Source organism: Carassius carassius, chromosome 12 (assembly GCF_963082965.1).
Source record: "Carassius carassius chromosome 12, fCarCar2.1, whole genome shotgun sequence".
Taxonomy (NCBI): Eukaryota; Metazoa; Chordata; class Actinopteri; order Cypriniformes; family Cyprinidae; genus Carassius; species Carassius carassius.
Window position 1 is genome coordinate 10,094,452 of NC_081766.1, and position 21,501 is coordinate 10,115,952.

At 36.1% G+C, this 21,501-nt stretch overlaps 1 protein-coding gene across 5 annotated transcripts; it reads left to right on the forward strand.

Moving 5' to 3' along the window:
* The first annotated feature begins 619 nt into the window (after positions 1-619).
* LOC132154738 (rho guanine nucleotide exchange factor 18-like) lies at positions 620-20,820 on the forward strand. Of its 5 annotated transcripts, none has more exons than XM_059563405.1 (21): positions 620-816; positions 1,121-1,211; positions 7,428-7,553; positions 8,798-8,896; positions 9,009-9,149; positions 9,252-9,502; positions 10,243-10,368; positions 10,997-11,114; positions 11,313-11,567; positions 11,782-11,858; positions 11,951-12,129; positions 16,389-16,450; positions 16,560-16,745; positions 17,212-17,352; positions 17,444-17,547; positions 17,639-17,707; positions 18,248-18,295; positions 18,471-18,980; positions 19,063-19,315; positions 19,443-19,544; positions 19,848-20,820. In XM_059563405.1, the coding sequence occupies exons 4-21, from the start codon at positions 8,806-8,808 to the stop codon at positions 20,000-20,002; spliced, it is 2,868 nt and encodes a 955-aa protein (XP_059419388.1). In that variant the 5' UTR covers positions 620-816; positions 1,121-1,211; positions 7,428-7,553; positions 8,798-8,805; the 3' UTR covers positions 20,003-20,820. The 5 variants fall into 5 exon arrangements, with proteins under 5 accessions (XP_059419388.1, XP_059419386.1, XP_059419387.1 ...); XM_059563403.1 differs by lacking the exon at positions 1,121-1,211 and adding an exon at positions 3,528-3,727; XM_059563404.1 differs by lacking the exon at positions 1,121-1,211 and adding an exon at positions 3,531-3,727.
* Positions 20,821-21,501: the final 681 nt, after the last annotated feature.

The following is a 21,501-nucleotide window of genomic DNA, read 5'->3' on the forward strand; positions in this document are numbered from 1 at the left end:
ACAGGTTACAACTCAGTAGTGGGGTAGTTTGAAACAACGGAACTCTTTGTATTTGACATTAACTCACATGATCTGTGAGAGTGTAGTACGAGGTCAAGTGAGTTTTATTTGAAGTAGACAAATGTGGCTACAATGCATCAAAGAGGTCTAGCATGAACAACCACTAAGTTACTCAACCTCAAACAAAAAGTGTTTCTATCATCCCTGGTCTCCCCCTTATCTAAACTATTATATATATTCTATACTACTAGATAATATTCCACAAAATTCATTACTTCACTGATCATCACTGATTCATTACTTGAAATAAAGTAAACGTTAATTAATCTAAAATAATATAACGTAAGTTAGTTGGCAAGGCAACAGTTTTCATTTGCTTTAGATCAGCTTGTACTAAAATAACTAAAACAGAGACTGAAACAAAAAGAATAACAACTATACAGACATTTAAAATTAAAACTACACACACACACACATATATATATATATATATATATATATATATATATATATATATATATATATATATATATATATATATATATATATATATAATTTATTTTATTTATTTATTTATTTTGCTCCAGGTGAACACAAACCCCGCCGCCTTCTGTTCCCGTCATGCCTCGAAGTGTGCTCGTGCGCGTGCGCGTGCATGAGTAGAGCTCGTTCTCTTGTAAGTTTGCACTGCACTTGTTGTAACCGGACTGGCGGATGAAGAAACTCTCCTGTCAAAAAGAGGAGAGGAGAGGAGAGGATACTGAATAAACGGGATAAACAGGTTGAAGCTGAAATTGTGATGCTTATTAAAAAATGGTGAGTAAATAAACTTTGTAACAGTTAACATTATCTACACTTTGCGCGAGCCTCTTTGTGTTTAAAGTTTTTGTCATCGAGGCCTCGTGTTTTTTAATTGACATTGTGGTTTATACTTTACGAAACAGGTGTTTTTGCTTCTAAACAATATTTTTGTTTTTTGTTTAGAGATATACGACGTCATTTAAATGCTATTGTATTCGTTTGTGTGATATAACATTCGTTTATCGTTGCGGGTGCTTCTGAGATGAGCGTCACGTATGAGATCAGTAACAGGAAAAGTTTCACTGTGATTTTACTTCAGAATTAAGAATGATGCCTCTTCAAGGTCTGAAACAACCACAAACGTAGCTTTGTGTTTTAATCAGAATATTGCATGTTTGTTGTTGCGAGGGGTCAGTGAATTTGCATGTTTTCTGGTCGGGTTGATGGCTGTGTTTACACTCTGCTGTGATGACGAGGAAATGCAGGATGGTTTATCTGTTCAACCATTACATTCCTCTGATTAATGACTTATTTATTCATCACACTAGTTTCAACAGTGTAAGATCTGTTGAGGTTTTTGGTTTGTTTGGGGTCCTGTGACTTTGTGTTTGTAAGATGACTAAACTTGTTTTCCTTTGTTTTAGTGGATTTACTTGATTTCAATCAAACAGTGACTTGTATATTTTTCAGTTTCACTTGTAAGCTTTCATACCTAGAACTTATTCCAATAATACCTTAGAATCCAGAAGTGACTAGTGTCTGTTCAATTACACTGTGTTTTAGTAATTTTATTTTTCAAAGTGTCTGGATTTTTATTTTATTTGTTTATACTAAGTTTTATTTATTTAATTATCTAGTTACATTTTTAGAAATTTCGTTATTGTCATTTGTATTATTATTTCTTTTCATTAAATTTATTTTGTTTATTTTAGTACCTTGTTAAACTAGCTGAAATAAAATTGTTTTTTTTTTATTTATTTTATTAAAAGTAACATTTTATTTTATTTGTAACTTTTAGTTACTATAATAAAAATGTGTGTGTGTGTATATATATATATATATATATATGTGTGTGTGTGTGTGTGTGTGTATAATGTATAAAATGAGATGCACCACCACCATCCATCATGCCTTCTTTAAAGGGGTCTGATAACATCTCTGCCTGTTTAGCCCCGCCCACCGATTCAAGCATGTTGTGTAAATAATTAGAGAAGCAAACGCAGGTCTATGCAGAAACCAAAAGGTAAAGATGCCTCTAAAAACAATAAGATGCTGTGCCATGCCAAGTTATGGAAAAACAGTCTTTGCATCGCCTTCCTTCTGATCTCACCATTAGGAAAGAGTAGAAGAACTTTATTTATAATGAAGTTCCAGACCACGTCAATAAGAACTTGGTCTGTTGTCCACTTCATTTTACTGTGGATTCGTTAAAAAGCAAAGTACAGTTCAGAATTTTCAGAAAGACTGAAACTAAAAAACGATGCTGTGTGGAATATATTGGATCTGACAATAATGTCGCTCCACACAAGTGTGAGTAACTTTTTTTTATTATGTGGTCACTTGCTTTGTTATTACAGATTGTTTGAAATGTATACTATTTATGCATTTTTCACCTAAATCACAGCAGCATCCACCTGTGAAGGATGAAGGTTGTCAAACATACACAGCTGTGAGCCAATCATACAGTGGGCGTTTACTTCCGAGTCTACAATCCACCACACCTTTTCAAACCGAGCGTTCAGATGAGGGAGTCAAAACAGTGCAAAATCATAAAAAAAGGCAGCTCATGACCCATTTGAAGTCAACTACAATGACTGTTAAACATATTTCACTGGTCTGCACTGTTTGTATTGTAAATAGACTGATTTTATTTAGAGGTGTTTAACTGATGTATCTTTTTAAAAAGTGTCACCTGAATGTATTTTGGAATCTTTGTCAGGTATAAAATGACTTTTAAAATGTCTTGTTAATGACTTTGGTTATTCTTAATAACCAATGAGATAAGAAATATTACTAGAAGCTATTGGGGTAGATACTAGTGTCTCATAAAAAGTACTTGCACTGTAAATCAGGAATATATACTAATAATAACTGTTAGGATAGTTAGTTACTAGTAGAAGAAAGAAGTGCTACGAGATGTGATGAACAAGTGCTTGTGACTATATAAATACAATTAATCCTATATATATATATATATATATATATATATATATATATATATATATATATATATATATATATATATATATATATATTATTGCTAATATGAAACTCATAGCTTTCTGCTACTACTTTCTACATGCATGTTGTGAGAAACAGGCAGGCTTTCTGTATTTTATCTGGCCTGTTGATGTGTGAGAGAGTGTGAGAGGTGGTTTGCAAGCCAGGCTTTTCCACACAGTAACAGAACTAGTAAATCAGTTACAGCATATGTAAACAAAAACTCTAAAACAAAAACATCCTATGATCACACCAGTGCAAACCCAGTTAATATTAATGTAACTGATGCCCTCCCTCGATTTAGTGTTATAGTTCAGAATTGGTGGTTTTAGTTTATAGGAACAACAAATATGGTAGAGGAGTCACATTTCATGTGTCTTATGCTCCGTGTAAAGGAATGAGGGTGTTTGTTATTTTACCAAGACTGGGACAGCCTGATTTTCTTGTTTGACTGATAAGCATAAACCTTAACCGCATTTCGATCTGCTATATTCATCTTCATCCAGCAGATGATTCGAGGAAGGTGCAGCCTGCAGCAGAAGTTGTCATTCAGTGTGAACGAAACCACCTGCAGGAAAACACCATTATTAACCCTGCTGAGGGGAGGTCTGAGTGTTAAAGTGTGACTCAGCCAATGCAACGAAACTACTTGATCTCCCAGCAATTTGAAGTGGCAAGTCAGTGCCTTTAACCGCCATTCGTCAAGGTACAGCTAAATTTGAGTACAAAATGTGCATCCTAGTCACTATACCACACCTTATAATGGAGCACAAGTCATGTTTATGGGCAGGTTTGCTCTTCTGGTTCACTTCTTTCATTTAGTCTTAATGCACTTTACACATGCTAGTCTTTATGAATGAGTGTGCTGTATGAATAGCAGTGCACACATTGTTTGAGTGCTATTAAACATTGTTAGTTTGTTAACAAGGTGTATCATGACTTTCTTGAGGATAAAGCTGTTGCCAGAGTCACTGCAACAGCTGAGTTCTTTTTAAGTCTTGTAAGTGTATTAAATATAAGTGATCTTTTTGGTTTGTTGTTAAAACAATTTTAGCTGTTAATATGACAACTACAATTATAGGGTAGTTCACACAAATTTGTAAATTGCTATCATTTACTCTCCTTCGTGTCGTTTCAAACCTGTATGACTTTCCTTTTTGTGTGGGACACAAAAGAAGATATTTGAAGAATGTCTCTCTTTTTTTTATTCAGTTAAAGTAATTTATTCAGTATTCAGTGGGGTCAAGTGCTTTTTGGATCTAAAACTCTTTACATTACTTTGATGTGTCAGATGGTATTGATTCTTCTTTAGTGTGTTTTTTTTTTCGGACACACCCTATGGTGTATATATATAAACTCATAGCGTGTTGTGCATTTGTCAACATGTTTCTTTGGATTTCCTGTGAATTGTCTCGTCTTCTCTTGACTATTTTCAGAATGAAGCCTTTGGGCAGCTGACATGAGTCACATCATAGTTTCCTCCAGTGTGTTCATCTAAAACTACTTCAAACAGCAGTTTTCTAATTCTTTAATAACTATACTTGCCATTTTTATGATTTTGTACTAAAGGATTAGTTCACTTCCATAATAAAAATTTACTGATAATTTACTCACCCCCATGTCATCCAAGATGTTAATATCTTTTTTTCTTTTTATTTTTTTTTAACTTTCTTTGAATGTTCGCTTTGTAAACACTGGGTCGCTGCTTCCGGCTATGTCACTTATGACCTTTCCAACATGACTACGTTATGTGTGATGTCAAGCTAATGGAAGATGTTGGTAAATGTAAAGGGGTGCAGAGCCAGTGGTGGTTTTGTAGGGAAACCTCAATGCCTTGAATTTTATGCGAGCAGCTATTGGTAGCCAGAGGTGTGACGTGCATTCTTTTTGGCTCGTTAAAAATTAATCTTGCTGCTGCATTCTGGATTAATTGTAAAGGTTTGATAGAACTGGCTGAAAGACCTGCCAATATTATATTTGTATAAATATTTATATTTATACAATTATATAACAAAACTCCTATGTGTACATTTGGCTAGTAGGTTTGTGTGCTTAGTTTTAAACCTTACATAAAAAAAAACAGCAAGAAACATTTCTTATCTCAGATAAGGCCACTTTAACCACTTCAGCTGTTATTTTGATTTTTTGAGAATTAGGCATATGCAATATTGGACCCACCGGTGGGTCCCCAGAGTTGGTGGTTAATTATTTATCTACACAAATAAGCATTTTTACTTCCCTCTGAATTTGTTATCAGTGAAAACTTAAACCACAGTCCAAAAATAAATATCCATGGAAAAGAAAAAACTAAATAAAATCAAGCTTGTTTTCTGCTAAGTCATGTGTCTTTTGCTCTTTGACCTTGTCTGACAAGAGCATAGGAATCTGACAAACCAAAACCAGTTTGCCATTTCAGAGAACAAGATTAGTTTCAGTATCCTGATTTTCAAGCAGTGAACTGGACTAGTACAGTAGCACCACCGCTTTATTTTTTTTTGTCTGTGTCTACTAGGATGCTATTGACGCATTGCATGTGCGTCAATGAAGCATTGTATATATAAATGAAGCATACAGTCTTTATTAGAGCCACAGAAAGACAAAAAGAAAGTCAGCTGCATTTAAATCCGGGTCTGAAGTAGTGATGGGTTGTTCTTGAACAATTCATTCATTTTGAATGTATCTATAATGTGACTCGGAACAAACGAGTCGTCTCGGGGAGTGATTCATTCAGTCGTGCATGTGCAACATCTTATGAGTTCTGTACTCTTTTACCTCTTTTGAGTCTTTTTTGAGTCGTTCGTTCATCACATGACAGCCCCATAGCTTAACAAATGCAGTTGGAGCCAGAAAGAGACTTAATAATAATAACCAGCTAACTCTTTATTACCTTTGTCACCACATTCAGTGTTCTGGAAAAGACCATCATGACAGAAATTCACACATTTATATACTGTAAGAAATAAAAAGCTAAAATTTGAGACCAAAAACGCATCACGTAACTGTAAGACTAAATCATAATTATAATAATGATGATAATAATAAAAACTATGCACCCGTTTGTGAGGAAATAAATGTCTCTATCCAATGCTGTCACATCACGTGACAAAAGAACAACTCAAAAGATGAACTAATCAACTCTCTTTCCGGCTCAGACAGCATAGGTTTATGCCTTGTGCAAATACCCACACTTGTGGTCTTGGCCACTTGAGAGCGCGTGCGAGACTGTCCCAGTTCATAAAAATGCCAAAGCGCAGTGCCCTTAGCACACACTAAATTCACACTATCTCGAATACCACTCCAGAGCTGTATTCAAGGCTTAGTGTATTCCATCATGCATCATGTTGTGGAAATAAATCGTGAGATTTTTGCCAAGATCTCACAAGAGGTCATGGAAACCTTTCCAATGCAAGTTGAATATTAATATAATTATTAGATATTACATATAATTTGGTAGGAAAACTGTGTTTTTACTAGGGGTGCGCGATATATATCAGCCGATGATTAATGCGCATCTAATCAGCATAAAAATCCATCAGGTGCATGATTTCACATTAACAGCAGCTGTTAAAGTGAAAGTGATAAAAGAAAAGAAAAAAAGTTACTACACAGAGCCGTTGTTAACTGACAAGCTGCGCAAATCCATGTTCATTATCAGCTTTTTTTTATTGTTTCACTGTATGTCCCCACATGTAGCGGAATGACAATAAAGCTCGACTTGACATGACTTGAAAACTGTCACGTTACCGATTATCACAGAAAATGCCTTGTACTTGTCAGTTTAGAAAAAAAATGGTACGACATTAACTATTAAATGTAATTCCTAATAGTATTAAATAAAAGGGCTGTCACTTTTAGTTCGAAAATCTCTGTGTTATGAAAAGGACCATTGCAAGCTGACAGCGACCGGCTTTTGTGGTGGAAAATTGGCAGTAATACCCCCACCTTGCGCAGCTGTACCTGAGTTTCCCTGGGACATCCGTGCGGTCGGAGCGCGTCTTCTAAACAGCTGGACATATAGTGAATAAACCCCGAAAATTAAAATGCTTTTGATCGACTTGTTTTCCTGTCCAATAAATTTGTGACTTGTGTTGCACTTTTGTTGCACTCCTGTTGCTGTTTGTTATTCTGCACTTCATGCCAATAAATAAAAAATATTGCTGACTTTTGCGTTTCCAAAACGCTGACTTTTGCGCTCTCTTTACGTTATTTGACGTTTTAGACATGGAAAATCGATTTTAGAATCGATTCAACGAACATTTATGTCTTAAAAATCGAAAATGATTTTTTTCACAAGTGACAGCCCTATTAAATAATAATAAATAATAATCTTTTAAGGAATTTGCATTTTATCTGAATGTTTTTTTTAAGTAGCAGATCCAAAGCTGATTTTCTGCTCCTTTACTCAGACAGAGATTATTCATCATAACTTTGGCAGTATCTGCTCCATGAAATACCAGGCATGACCCTCTTACAGCACAAATAAATCTGCATCCTGTAGCCTTCACCTCCTCTGGTTATCACTCCAGCCACAGGTCAGTGCTCTGGCATTCTGGGCAGGAACTGTATTATAACAGTATATCTGCTTTAAAATGATTTTTCTCGTGAAACAGCAACATTTGCTCAACTGATGTTTACACTGTTCATAAGTTTAGGGACATTAAATTTTTTAGTTTTTGTGAAAATAAAATGTTTTTATTATTTATTTAGTAAAGAGAACATTAAATTTATCAAAAGGTACGGTAAAGACATTTATAATATTACAAAAGATTTTAGTTTTTAATAAGTGCTGTTCTTTTCAACTTTCTATTCATCAAAGAATCATGAAAAAAATGCATCACTGTTTCCATAAAAATATTAAGCAGCCACCACTGTTTTCAGTAGGGATGTAATGATTCACTCAACTCACGAGTCGATTCGATTCATGATTTTGATTGAACAATTCGAATTTCTCTTTTTTTTTTTTTTTTTTTTTTTTTTACAAAATGAGATTGAAGACATTATACAGTAAATGAAAAGGTGTCATGTTATTATGCTATTATTGCACGTTTCTTTGTGAAATTGAAATATAACAAAGCTAAATTGAAATTTTAAAACCTACCCCAAAACACACAAGATGTTACACAAATAAAAAAATCTCTCAATATGAACAAACTAAGGCTTTGTCTGTGCTCTTTCCATTTGGATTTTAATCATGATCCAGACAAAGATGCAGCATGCATGCAGCATGAGTAGTTTTTAATCTAAATTTGAATGTATAATTTTGAAATTTTTTAAGCAAAAACAGAATGGTCTGACTTTAGTTTTGTGAAACTATACTGCATAAAACATATCTGACCGAAACAGCTGAATGAGATGCAGATACACACTCTGACAGCAGGTGGCGCTTATGAACAGTAATGATAGTGTTTCCTGAGTTACCACTGTAAACAAAGCAGAGATGCTATGAACACTACTTTAAATATGCATTATTCAGCGGTAAGATGAAAAGAAAATAATAGGTAAACTTTTCTAAAGATAGTCAGTTCCCCTCAGAGATACAATACAAATAGTATTGCAATTTGTTTGCCATCTCAAACAATTTGAATAGTCACATATTTTAATCGATTTTCGAACGGCTCATGGTTAAACGTTTACGATCATTTAATCGTTTTTTAATTTACAATAAAATAAAATTGCCACCAAATCAGCATATTCGATGATTTAATAACATATTTGTTATTTACTGGTTTATTTAAACCCATTTTAATAGTCTTCTGGCTATTATTTTGTTTTTCAGAACATAAAATGGAAGAAATAGATTATGGGAGATACAAGCCCTTGGCAGAAGATTCAAATTCCCCGTTGACAAACCCTGCTGACACCATCAGTATTGACGGTTGGATATTTAACTTGTTTAATAATTGTAGTTATGTGATTTAAACATGTCATGATCACAGATATGTTTGTTGATGTTAAGGGAAATGTATATTTACTCCTCTTCTACACAGATGGACTTTATAATGCACTACGTGAAGATCTGGAAGCAGATGCTCGGGACTTTGAGGTTCCCACCTGGAGTTTAGCTGTTGACCAGCAATATTTAAAAAACTTTTCCAAAGAGGACATTAAAAGACAGGATGTAATACATGGTAGGTGTTTTTATTACGTCATTTTTGTCTCATTGTAATAGAAAAGTTAGTAAGTTGCAGTGTACATGATATTTTTAAAGTCTGCTATTGTTATCATGACAGAGCTGATTCAGACAGAAATAAACCATGTGCGGACGATAAAGCTGATTTTGGGCATATACATGCGGGAACTGCGTGAGACCCTGCAAATGGATGAGACACAGCTGGAAAGACTGTTTCCACAGGTGGATAGCCTGCTGCAAGTGCACCAGCTTTTCCTCAACCGTCTTAAACAGCGAAGAATCGATTCCTTTGAGCCAGGCAGTACCCAGAATTACTGCATCCACAGAATTGGAGACATTCTTATGACACAGGTATCTTTATTATGTATCTGCCGAAGGATTCCCAATTTTCCAGATGTATAGGTCTTAAAGGCTTTAGGATCAATAGCTAGTTATACAACAAAGACCAATTACTGACCTGGATTAGACTTTGATTTCTCTAGCTGCATGTTTTGGATCACCAAACTGTCAGTTATAGCCATTGTCCTTCATATGATCTTTGGGTCCACATTCCCCAGAGCTAAGCTAAGGAGCAGGTGCTTCCTGAAATGAATGGAATTATTGTTTCAAAATTAAATTAGGTTGCCAAAAAAGCCCCAAAAAGTATTTGGATACTCAAGCTGTACTTAATGTATTAATGTCATTGCATCATATAACTAAGTATCAAAGTATTCAAGCATTTTACTAATAGTTTTGTGGAACGTGTAGTAAATATGATAAACCACATTGCTAGGAAAACCGTGTAACACCTAAGACTGGAGTAATGGCAGCTGAAAATTCATCAGTACATTTAATTAAAAAAAATATTAAAATAGAAAACTGTTATAATGTTTCACAATATAATTATATTTTTGATTTTTTTTTAAAATAGCATATCCTGAGCATAAGAGACTTCTTTCAAAAACACCTGATTAAATGAAGCATTGTTTATAACTGATTTTAAAAGTTTTGGTGTGTAAATATCCTGAATATTTCTTTATTAACCTTTGGTGTTATATAAATCTTTTGCTTTTAACGATTGTACTGATCTTCATGTATAATCGTGTGTGTAGTTTTCAGGTGAAATAAGAGACAGAATGCAATACTGCTATGGAGTGTTCTGCAGTCACCACACCGATGCAGTCAACTTTTACAAAGACTTAATGCAAAACAACAAGAAGTTCCAAAGTTTTATACGAGTAAGTCCTGACCTTTTGTTGTCCAGTTTTAATAGGACTTCTTGAAGTATTTTTATAATTGTATTTTTTTATATATAAATAATAGGGCTGGGTATCGATTCAGATGTTCCAGATCGATTCGATTTCGATTCACAAGCTCTCAAATCGATTCGATTTCGATTCTCGATTAGATTTCGATTCTCGATTAGATTTTCTATACTCTATTCTCGATTCAACTCAATGAATATAGATATAATACAAATACTATATTTATTTTAAAAAATTAAGAGCCACAAACCTGTATATTAAACTCTTATAGTTTAGGTACACTTGGGTACATTAAAACAGAACCCATTTTCAAATGTATACAATTATGTTAAATAAATGCAATAGAATTTTGATGCAAGATGAAAAATGTATGCTGAAAAAAGTCAGAACAGTTGCATTCCTTGATCAAACAGGATCAAGTTATTTCATTTTTAACATAAAATAATCATACCAAAAAAAAATTAGATTCTTGGCCTTTGAGAATCGATTTTGAATCTACCACATTTGTAAAAAAATTTTTTTTTTTTTTTACCCATTCCTAATAAATAATATTCAATTAATCATTTCATTTACTGATAACAACACCATTTTGTGTCCTCAGAAAGTATGTCAGCTGTCTATCGTTCGGAGATTAGGAATCCCAGAGATTATTCTCCTTATAACACAGCGTATCACAAAGTATCCAGTTTTGTTTGAACATGTCATTAAATACACTAAAGGTACAAAAGTAGATTTATTTTTCTTTCGAGAAAACAGTATGTTCTGTTTTGAGTATTTATAGTTTATATAAATATATATAGTTTATGTAAATATATATATAGAATTGTTTTTTTAGAACTTTGAAAAGTAAATTTACACTTATGGTCAAAAGTTAAGGGTCAGTAAGGTTCTTTTTTTATGTTATTCAACATCTCAAGTTGACTCAGAGGAGCATAGGAACCTTGTACGAGGTCTGGAACTGCTGAAAAGCACCATCTCACAAGTAAATACCCACGTTGATGAGTTTGAGAAAGCAGCACGGCTAAAGGACTTGAGCAGTAAGCTGGAACCCAAGTCCCAGGTCAAGACGACCCATGGGAGAGTGTTCCGCAGAGAGGACATGCTGCAGGGTGAGAGGAAGCTGCTTCATGAGGGCGTTCTCAACTGGAGGCTAACTTCTAACAAAAGCAAAGGTGATCAATGTACCAATAACAGATCCATTATGACTGGATTTTAACTAAAACATTATAGTTTAATTTGCATTTTCATCTCTTGTTTTTTCCCATCAACTCGGGTTCTGATGTTGTAGGCCATTTTGCCTTGTTTCTTTCTGTAATTATCTGTAATTTTGCTTTGCTCATCTAAAAGCTAACTGACATATCAGTATGTTCTCTCATATGCCTTTAGATGTCCTTGTCTTGCTGTTGTCAGATGTTTTGCTGCTGTTACTGGAGAAAGATCAACGACTCACCTTTGCCTCTCTGGTGAGCAGAATGTAATAATTAGGCATGTCGTTTATGTCTAGTTTACAATTGTCATTATCATTAGATGTCAGCTGTCTAATGTGCTCCTGTAGGACGGTAAGCCTGCGGTGATCTCATTGCTGAAGCTCATTGTGCGTGATGTGGCTCATGACGAAAAGGCCTTGTTTCTGATCTCGGCCTCCTCAGACACTCCAGAGATGTATGAGTTTCACACCTCCTCCGGAGAGGAGCGCAAAAGCTGGAAAGACCAAATCTGGAAGGCCGTGGAACGGTGTGTTTTATAAGCAGTCATTTTTGAAAAATACACTAATGTTAAAGTTTGGGGATCGTAAGATCTTTTTTTTTTAAAGATAAAAGATTCATAAGATTTTTCTTTATTTGATAATTATTCTAATCTGAAATATTATTAAAATAACATTTATTACATGAAACATTTCTTAGTGATTTAAGTTTTAATGTCTTAATATCTTATCAATGTTGAAATGTTTGTGGAAACTGATTTTTTTTTCAGATTTCTAGGAATAGAAAGCTCAACAGCTTTTTGTTTTTAATAGAAATGTATAATTATAAAAATAATACATTTTATTTATAATGCGCTTTTCTCACACCCAAAGCAACAACAGATTAAAAAGTGTGTCAGACTATTACAATCACAAACTCGTGCATTGAAGAAAATGACAGATGAGTTGCAATTTGCAGTGAAAGTCAACTTTTGTATGGCTTACTTATATTTATCCTTGGACGTATAGCTATATATAAACATTTATCTAAACAAAAAAGACTTATATATACAGGTGCTGGTCATATAATTAGAATATCATAAAAAATTGATTTTATTTCACTAATTCCATTCAAAAAGAAAAACTTATATATTATGTTCATTCATTACACACAGACTGATATATTTCAAATGTTTATTTCTATTATTTTTATTGATTTATAACTGACAACTAAGGAAAATACCAAATTCAGTATCTCAGAAAATTGGAATATTGTGAAAAGGTTCAATTTTGAAGACACCTGGTGCCACACTCTAATCAGCTAATTAACTCAAAACACCTCCAAAGGCCTTTAAATGGTCTCTCAGTCTAGTTCTGTAGGCTACACAATCATAGGGAAGACTGCTGACTTGACAGTTGTCCAAAAGACGACCATTGACACCTTGCACAAGGAAGGCAAGACACAAAATGTCATTGCAAAAGAGGCTGGCTGTTCACAGAGCTCTGTGTCCAAGCACATTAATAGAGAGGTGAAGGGAAGGAAAAGATGTGGTAGAATAAGTGGCCAAAAGTTTTGAGAATTACATAAATATTGGAAATTGGAAAAGTGGCTGCTTAAGTTTTTATAATAGCAATTTGCATATATTCCAGAATGTTATGAAGAGTGATCAGATGAATTGCATAGTCCTTCTTTGCCATGAAAATTAACTTAATCCCAAAAAAACCTTTCCACTGCATTTCATTGCTGTCATTAAAGGACCTGCTGAGATCATTTCAGTAATCGTCTTGTTAACTCAGGTGAGAATGTTGACGAGCACAAGGCTGGAGATCATTATGTCAGGCTGATTGGGTTAGAATGGCAGACTTGACATGTTAAAAGGAGGGTGATGCTTGAAATCATTGTTCTTCCATTGTTAACCATGATGACCTGCAAAGAAACGCGTGCAGCCATCATTGCGTTGCATAAAAATGGCTTCACAGGCAAGGATATTGTGGCTACTAAGATTGCACCTAAATCAACAATTTATAGGATCATCAAGAACTTCAAGGAAAGAGGTTAAATTCTTGTAAAGAAGGCTTCAGGGCGTCCAAGAAAGCCCAGCAAGCGCCAGGATGGTCTCCTAAAGAGGATTCAGCTGCGGGATCGGAGTGCCACCATTGCAGAGCTTGCTCAGGAATGGCAGCAGGCAGGTGTGAGCGCATCTGCACGCACAGTGAGGCCAAGACTTTTGGAAGATGGCCTGGTGTCAAGAAAGGCAGCAAAGAAGCCACTTCTCTCCAAAAAAAAACATCAGGGACAGATTGATCTTCTGCAGAAAGTATAGTGAATGGACTGCTGAGGACTGGGGCAAAGTCATATTCTCAGATGAAGCCCCTTTCCGATTGTTTGGGGCATCTGGAAAAAGGCTTGTCTGGAGAAGAAAAGGTGAGCACTACCATCAGTCCTGTGTCATGCCAACAGTAAAGCATCCTGACACCATTCATGTGTGGGGTTGCTTCTCATCCAAGGGAGTGGGCTCACTCACAATTCTGCCCAAAAACACAGCCATGAATAAAGAATGGTACCAAAACACCCTCCAACAGCAACTTCTTCCAACAATCCAACAACAGTTTGGTGAAGAACAATGCATTTTCCAGCACGATGGAGCACCGTGCCATAAAGCAAAAGTGATAACTAAGAGGCTCGGGGACCAGAATGTTGAAATTTTGGGTCCATGGCCTGGAAACTCTCCAGATCTTAATCCCATTGAGAACTTGTGGTCAATCCTCAAGAGGCGGGTGGACAAACAAAAACCCACTTATTCTGACAAACTCCAAGAAGTGATTATGAAAGAATGGGTTGCTATCAGTCAGGATTTGGCCCAGAAGTTGATTGAGAGCATGCCCAGTCGAAATGATGAGGTCCTGAAAAAGAAGGGCCAACACTGCAAATACTGACTCTTTGCATAAATGTCATGTAATTGTCGATAAAAGCCTTTGAAATGTATGAAGTGCTTGTAATTATATTTCAGTACATCACAGAAACAACTGAAACAAAGATCTAAAAGCAGTTTAGCAGCAAACTTTTTGAAAATTAATATTTATATAATTCTCAAAATTTTTGGCCACGACTGTACAAGCAATAGGGATAACCGCACCCTGGATAGGATTGTGACACAAAACCTATTAAAAAATGTGGGGGAGATTAACAAAGAGTGGACTGCAGCTGGAGTCGGTGCTTCAAGAACCACTATGCACAGACATACAGTACAGACCAAAAGTTTGGACACACCTTCTCACACACAGTTTTCTTTATTTTCATGACTATGAAAATTGTAGATTCACACTGAAGGCATCAAAACTATGAATTAACACATGTGGAATTATATACATAACAAAAAAGTGTGAAAAAACTGAAAATATGTCATATTCTAGGTTCTTCAAAGTAGCCACCTTTTGCTTTGATTACTGCTTTGCACACTCTTGGCATTCTCTCGATGAGCTTCAGGAGGTTGTCACCTGAAATGGTCTTCCAACAGTCTTGAAGGAGTTCCCCGAGAGATGCTTAGCACTTGTTGGCCCTTTTGCCTTTTGTCTGCGGTCCAGCTCACCCCTAAACCATCTCGATTGGGTTCAGGTCCGGTGACTGTGGAGGCCAGGTCATCCGGCTCAGCACCCCATCACTCTCCTTCTTGGTCAAATAGCCCTTGATGCCTTCAGTGTGACTCTACAATTTTCATAGTCATGAAAATAAAGAAAACTCTTTGAATGAAAAGGTGTGTCCAAACTATTGGTCTGTACTGTATGCAAGACATGGGTTTCGGCTGTCGCATTCCTTGTGTCAAGCCACTCTTGAACAACAGACACCGTCAGAAGTGTCTCGCTTCAAAAAGGACTGGACTGCTGCTGAGTGGTCCAAAGTTATGTTCTCTGATGAAAGTAAATTTTGCATTTCCTTTGGAAATCAGGGTCCCAGAGTCTGGAGGAAGAGAGGAGAGGCACACAATCCACGTTGCTTGAGGTCCAGTGTAAACTTTCCACAGTCAGTGATGGTTTGCGGTGTAATGTCATCTGCTGGTGTTGGTCCACTGTGTTTTCTGAGCTCCAAGGTCAACACAGCCGTATACCAGGAAGTTTTAGAGCACTTCATGCTTCCTGCTGCTGACCGACTTTATTGAGATGTAGATTTCATTTTCCAACAGGACTTGGCACCTGCACACCGTGCCAAAGGTACCAGTACCTGGTTTAAGGACCATGGTATCCCTGTTCTTAATTGCCCAGCAAACTCGCCTAACCTTAACCCCATATTGTGAAGAGGAAGATGTGATATGTCAGACCCAACAATGCGGAAGAGCTGAAGTCCACTATCAGAGCAACCTGAGCTCTCATAACACCTGAGCAGTGCCACAGAGTGATCGACTCCATGCCACGCCGCATTGCTGCAGTAATTCAGGCAAAAGAAGCCCCAACTAAGTATTGACTGTTGTATATGCTCATACTTTACATGTTCATACTTTTCAGTTGGCCAAGATTTCTAAAAATCCTTTCTTTGTATTGGTCTTAAGTAATATTCAAAATTTCTGAGATACTGAATTTGGGATTCTCCTTAGTTGTCAGTTATAATCAACAAAATTAAAAGAAATAAACATTTGAAATATATCAGTCTGTGTGTAATGAATGAATGTAATATACAAGTTTCACTTTTTGAATAGAATTAGTGAAATTAACTTTTTGATGATATTCTAATTATATGACCAGCACCTGTATATAAGTATTATATTAAGATTTATCTGGGATTATTTTTACAATCAGTATTCTGGTTTTGTTTCAGCTGTCCTGAAGAGGAGAAAGAGGAGCCAGGAGAACTTCCTGAGAGGATCAAAGACTTTCAAAGTAACATGCACATTTCTGTATCACAATCTATGATTTTAGTCTTTGTTTCTCTGCTGCAAAATGAGCTGTCATCACATTCAATGTTGTCTCTTTTTTTTCTGAATGGTAGGGAATCTTTGTGTGCGTGATGCCTTGATCGAGCTGCTCCTTAAAGAGAAGCAGAGTTTATTCTCCAGCATTGCAGCCTATGTGACAGGTGTTACTGACATCTCACCAAGTGTGCGCCATCTGCTGCATGGGAATGCAGCAGAGCCCCTTCAGGGGGACCAACTTCTCATTGGAGCCATAAAAGATGGTGAGACTTTCACTGCACAGCAGAAAAGGAAATTTGTGTTTATATTCAGTATTGATATTTTATGGTGTAAAAGTACAGCTCTGTAGAATAGAGATAACTTGGTTTACCTTTATTTTAATGCTATATTATTTTAAGCAGTTATTTTATTGCTTTTATAAAACGATTACCACAATACAAAAATTAAATGTTACCTTCTTAAAGCAAATTCATTAAATGCCATCCTTCCACTATAGTAATAAATAGTTCCTGACAGTGACAATAAATGGCAAGCGAATGTTCCCTGGTGTGACATCTCATCTCATGGAGCTCAAATATACACAGAATAGGAATTGATCTGATTTTTTTTTAACATCTTTTATAATATTTTTTCACACACATACATCCGTTTATCTGTATATTAGATTAATGTGATGTATTTGAATACTAAAGCTTTGTTGATTTTAATCTATTTTCAATCTTTCTTCAGTGGAGATTTTACAGAAATTGCTGTTAACATGTGAGCAGGGCCAAACTCCTTCCTCTGGAGAGGGGATGGATCTGGTCCCACTATACAAGAGACCCGATGCTTTCACAGGCTTTGACAGTGATGCCTGTATGCTGCCAGGAAGTAAGAGAAGCTTCCAAAAAGATCTACTCTATTTCATGACACTAGTCTAATAGTTATATTCATTCCCATTAACTATTGGACTTATTTGCAGATGGTATTGATAGTTTAATGGAAAGAAAGAGAGACGGAAGTCAGTGGGACAACTCAGACCCTCAGCACAGAGAGCTTTATTCTAATGAATACCTGGAGCTGTCGGTGAGCTCACACTAAAGTTTCATACCTGTTATTTTTTGCAGTGGTACTGGAGTGTAAACCAGATTGTATTCTCTTGCTTTTGACTCTTTAGGCAGATGAGGAGGAGATAACTATACAGAGCTGGAGTGCATATCATTCAGGCTTCTTTCTTAAAACAGAGGTGAGATTTCATTTTTGATTATTCTGTTTGTTCGGAATGAAGAAGATGCTTTTACCCAAAACTTCTGATAACTCTAAAGCCGCCTATTCAGTATGCCTGAAAGTTGACAGATAGTGTTAAAAAATTTTGAATATTATTAAAAGAAAATGTATGCGACCGCCTGTCCAAATTAATTGTATTGTAATCAAAACTGAGTGCAAGGTGAGTATTACTAATGTTTTATCCAGTATTTTTTTTTTTTCTTAAACAACATTATTTCCAAAATCATTCATTTTACCACAGTGAACAGCTGCTTCATTACCAAATTTATTTGCAAATTTTTTTTCTTTGTTTGTTGTGCAGATATATTTTTAGGTAATTTATGGAGTGACGAGCACTTCTTTGTTTCTGATTAAGTTTTTACCTTTATTATGAACAAAAGTATGCACAAACTAACATAAGTGATTGCAGTGTGTAATAATCTAATATTCTATTGTGTAGTTCCCTTACTTCAAACTAATTTTATCTTTAATTGGAAATAATCTGTTTTTATCTCCACAGCTTTATGACACTGTAACTAAATTGTCTCAGAAGATTTACAGCCTTCAGGTGATACACACTTTAAATGTGCATTTCATATAGTGCTTCACTCTCATAATTATCAAATGATTCATTATCTGTTACCTTTGATTTATCATTTTAAATAAATGATTCATCTGTGTAGATTCAGATCAGCACAAATCATTCTAAGATTTCTTCTTCTTCTGTCCCCTTCCCTACTCAGTCCCTCGTCCAGCAGCTGGAGAGCCACATAGTGGTACAACACGCCACTATTGAGGAGCTGATGTCCCGACCCCGGAACAATAGTCTCTTGGAAAATGAAAAACATCGGAACCTGGAAAAGCAGCGCGAGGAGCTGGCCAACTTCCAGCGGCTCCAGAATCAGCACCGACAGGAGCAGGTCCAGTGGGAGCAGGAAAGAGAGCAGCAAAGGGCGCAGGCAGAACTCAGGGAGAAGAAGTTGAGGGAGAGAGAGCTGGAATGCAGCGAACTGGAAAACAAGCTGGCAGTGGATAAACAGGAACTGGCCAGGTGGAAATCAGAATACCAGGAGGATCTGGAGCGGCTCCGAGACTCCACACGCTCTGTAGAGAAGGACAGAGAGAAGCTGGAGAAAGACAGAAAGAAGCTGGAGAAGGACAGAGAAAAGCTGGAGCAGCTGGAGAAGAAGTATAAGAAAAAGGAGAATGTACTGAACACTGCAACCTTTCCCATGGAAAATGAACGGAAACAGGTATAATGGATGACAAAATAATACAAATCACAATTAAAGTACTTAATATGTGCATATGCATAAACTTTGCATTCCTTTCTAGCTACCTCCACCTTACCCTGTATTGAATATGGGTACTCCCGACGAGAGGCCTCCTCTGGTACCACCACGCAGGGAGAGCATCACCATCATTCCAGTTAAACCAGAAGTGCCCATACACCTCATTAGCACCACCAACCAATTCCCCAAAGCCAGCTCTGTCCAGCAGAAGATCCCCACCAAGCTGGCTGACAAAACTAAAGGCAAGGAGAAGCACAGCAAGCAAAGAAACTCCCACCAACGCACCAAGAGCGCAGGTATGACCTGCTTTACTAACTCCATTGCATTCTGTGAGCTGATGTTTTCCTTTTGGGCAGTAGTAAATATGTATCAGTAAGATTTAGTTGATTTTAATTTAACTTTATTGTCTTTTCACACTTCAAGCTGGCTTAGAGGTGTCCCAGGTACTTCCCATAAAAGGTCTAGGAAAGGAAGGAGGCAGTTTAAGAGCCATGAGGTCCAAAAGTCCCCACCGGCTCCATCCAGGTGAAACTTCTTGATTCCGTATCTCACCTTAAGTTCAGCTTCTTTTGTCTTGGGATTGGTTCTGTTCCTGGTTAAAAAGTTCAGTTTTCTTTGTTAAAGGAATAGTACACCTAGAAATGAAGTTCATTTACTCACCCTCATTTTAATCCAAACCTGTATGATTTTTTTTTTGGGGTGGTGAATTATCATTTCTTATTCTGCCTTTTATTCTCTTTCACTATCTTCAAAGTTTTAGTCATTAAACTATTCACCACTCATATGTGTTTGTGCATTAGTTAATCCATTTCTGTGGTGTTTCTGTAGATATGTTTGTCCATTCAGAGCAGTTATCCAGCTCCATACCCTCTCATACAGGAAACGGCATCAGGAAACACAACCACAATCATAACACACACACCACCCAGCCAGGACACCGTAAAACCAAAGACAACGTAGTTGAAGACATAATTTACTTTTAATAACCCTGTGCAATCTGCGAGACTACAACATTGTTGCAGAGGGATTATTTCTTTAACATGACCTGCATTTTTCAAAGAAATGAAATAATTTTAAAGCCTCTTTTAAGTCTGTGTCCTAAAGGTTTTGTGATCTTGATAGTCGACAGTCACAGTATATCAGAACAAAATCCTGTTCAGGTCTGTCTCAATGATTTGTTGTTCCTGTAAATAGCTGTTTTTAGTTATTTATTGTGATTTTAATTCAGGGATGTTTGGTCCCACAAGTGTTGGAATGGAAAGTTTTAGCATCTTCCTGGACTCTTTGTAGGAGTCGTGTAATCAAGAGCTTCTCTCAAAAAAAGTGTAGATCTATTTATTGTGTGGTATAGAGTTTTAAAGTGTAAATGTACTTTTTGGAGTTTTTCCTCCACTTTCTGTACAAATCAAGGGATCTTTTACATGGTTTTGCTTCTTTAGAAACTGGAAAATTGTTATATTTAAGCAAATATTTAGTAGTGTTTTAGAAAAAAAAAGCCTGGTTTTCCTTTTATGAGTTGGGGATAAATGCTCATCGCTACTAAATGTAAAAGCTACCACTGCTTATTTCTTTTAGTTTCTAAATTCATGTTATACTGCATGGCACAATTCTGTTGGATCATTAATTTTATTTTATACATTGTTTTATTCTGAGAAAATACAGACCTTCTTAATTAGAAATGTATATTTTAAATGGTGCAGAACAGCTTTTTTTCTCTCATAGAGAACTGTTGCACTTTTAAGTTCTTGCCATTTGCTGTTTTACATGAACAAACATAAAACCTGTGTACTCAGTTTTACTTTACACTGTTTGTCATTATTCACACACACACACACAAACTGTGGACTACTTCGCCCAAAAGCTATAATTTACTCATTAACCTCACGCGGTCCATAAGATGTCCAGGCCATTTCCACAGTGACGCCAAATTCCACCGGTGCTTTAAATTCACGTGTCCTTTAAATTGATCACTACAAGCTAAAAGTCTGATTGTGCAGTAGTGGAATAACCTGTCCTGGAATAACAACTTTTTGGCATGTTCCTCACAAATAAACTAAATGTATTGTTTGAGCGAAATGAGCTACATTTCTGCTGTTCTTCGTTCATTGTGGGAGGGTTCATAGTCACAATTTTATTACGTGAATTACTAAGTAACCCAAATATTTTAGTAGTTTTGTGGATAATGAAAAACGAGCAATGTTACAATGCATTTTATTTTTTTGTAATGCAACCATATGATAAATACTTACGTGTTTTGGACATTTTTAATAATATTTCGTCGAACAAGGTGTACGTAGTTTTCGAATCGTACCACAGCGCGGGTGGGAGAGGTTAGGACGAATCGAGGACCTATCTACGGTGGCCCAGTAGTGCACAACACAACGACATTAACCCTCATGTGGTGTTCGGGTCAATTTGACCCGGAGAAGATTTTCTTTTTCCTGAAAATACTAGTTAATGTTATCGCTTTGGACTGAAACTT

What these genes read in the sequence shown, in the direction of transcription:
- LOC132154738 (XM_059563405.1), top strand. Translation starts at nt 8,806, where the DNA reads ATGGAAGAAATAGATTATGGGAGATACAAGCCCTTGGCAGAAGATTCA. An exon ending in GAGACATTCTTATGACACAG is followed by an intron (nt 9,503 to 10,242) that starts GTATCTTTATTA and finishes TCGTGTGTGTAG; the next exon opens with TTTTCAGGTGAAATAAGAGA. An exon ending in CCAACGCACCAAGAGCGCAG is followed by an intron (nt 19,316 to 19,442) that starts GTATGACCTGCT and finishes TCACACTTCAAG; the next exon opens with CTGGCTTAGAGGTGTCCCAG.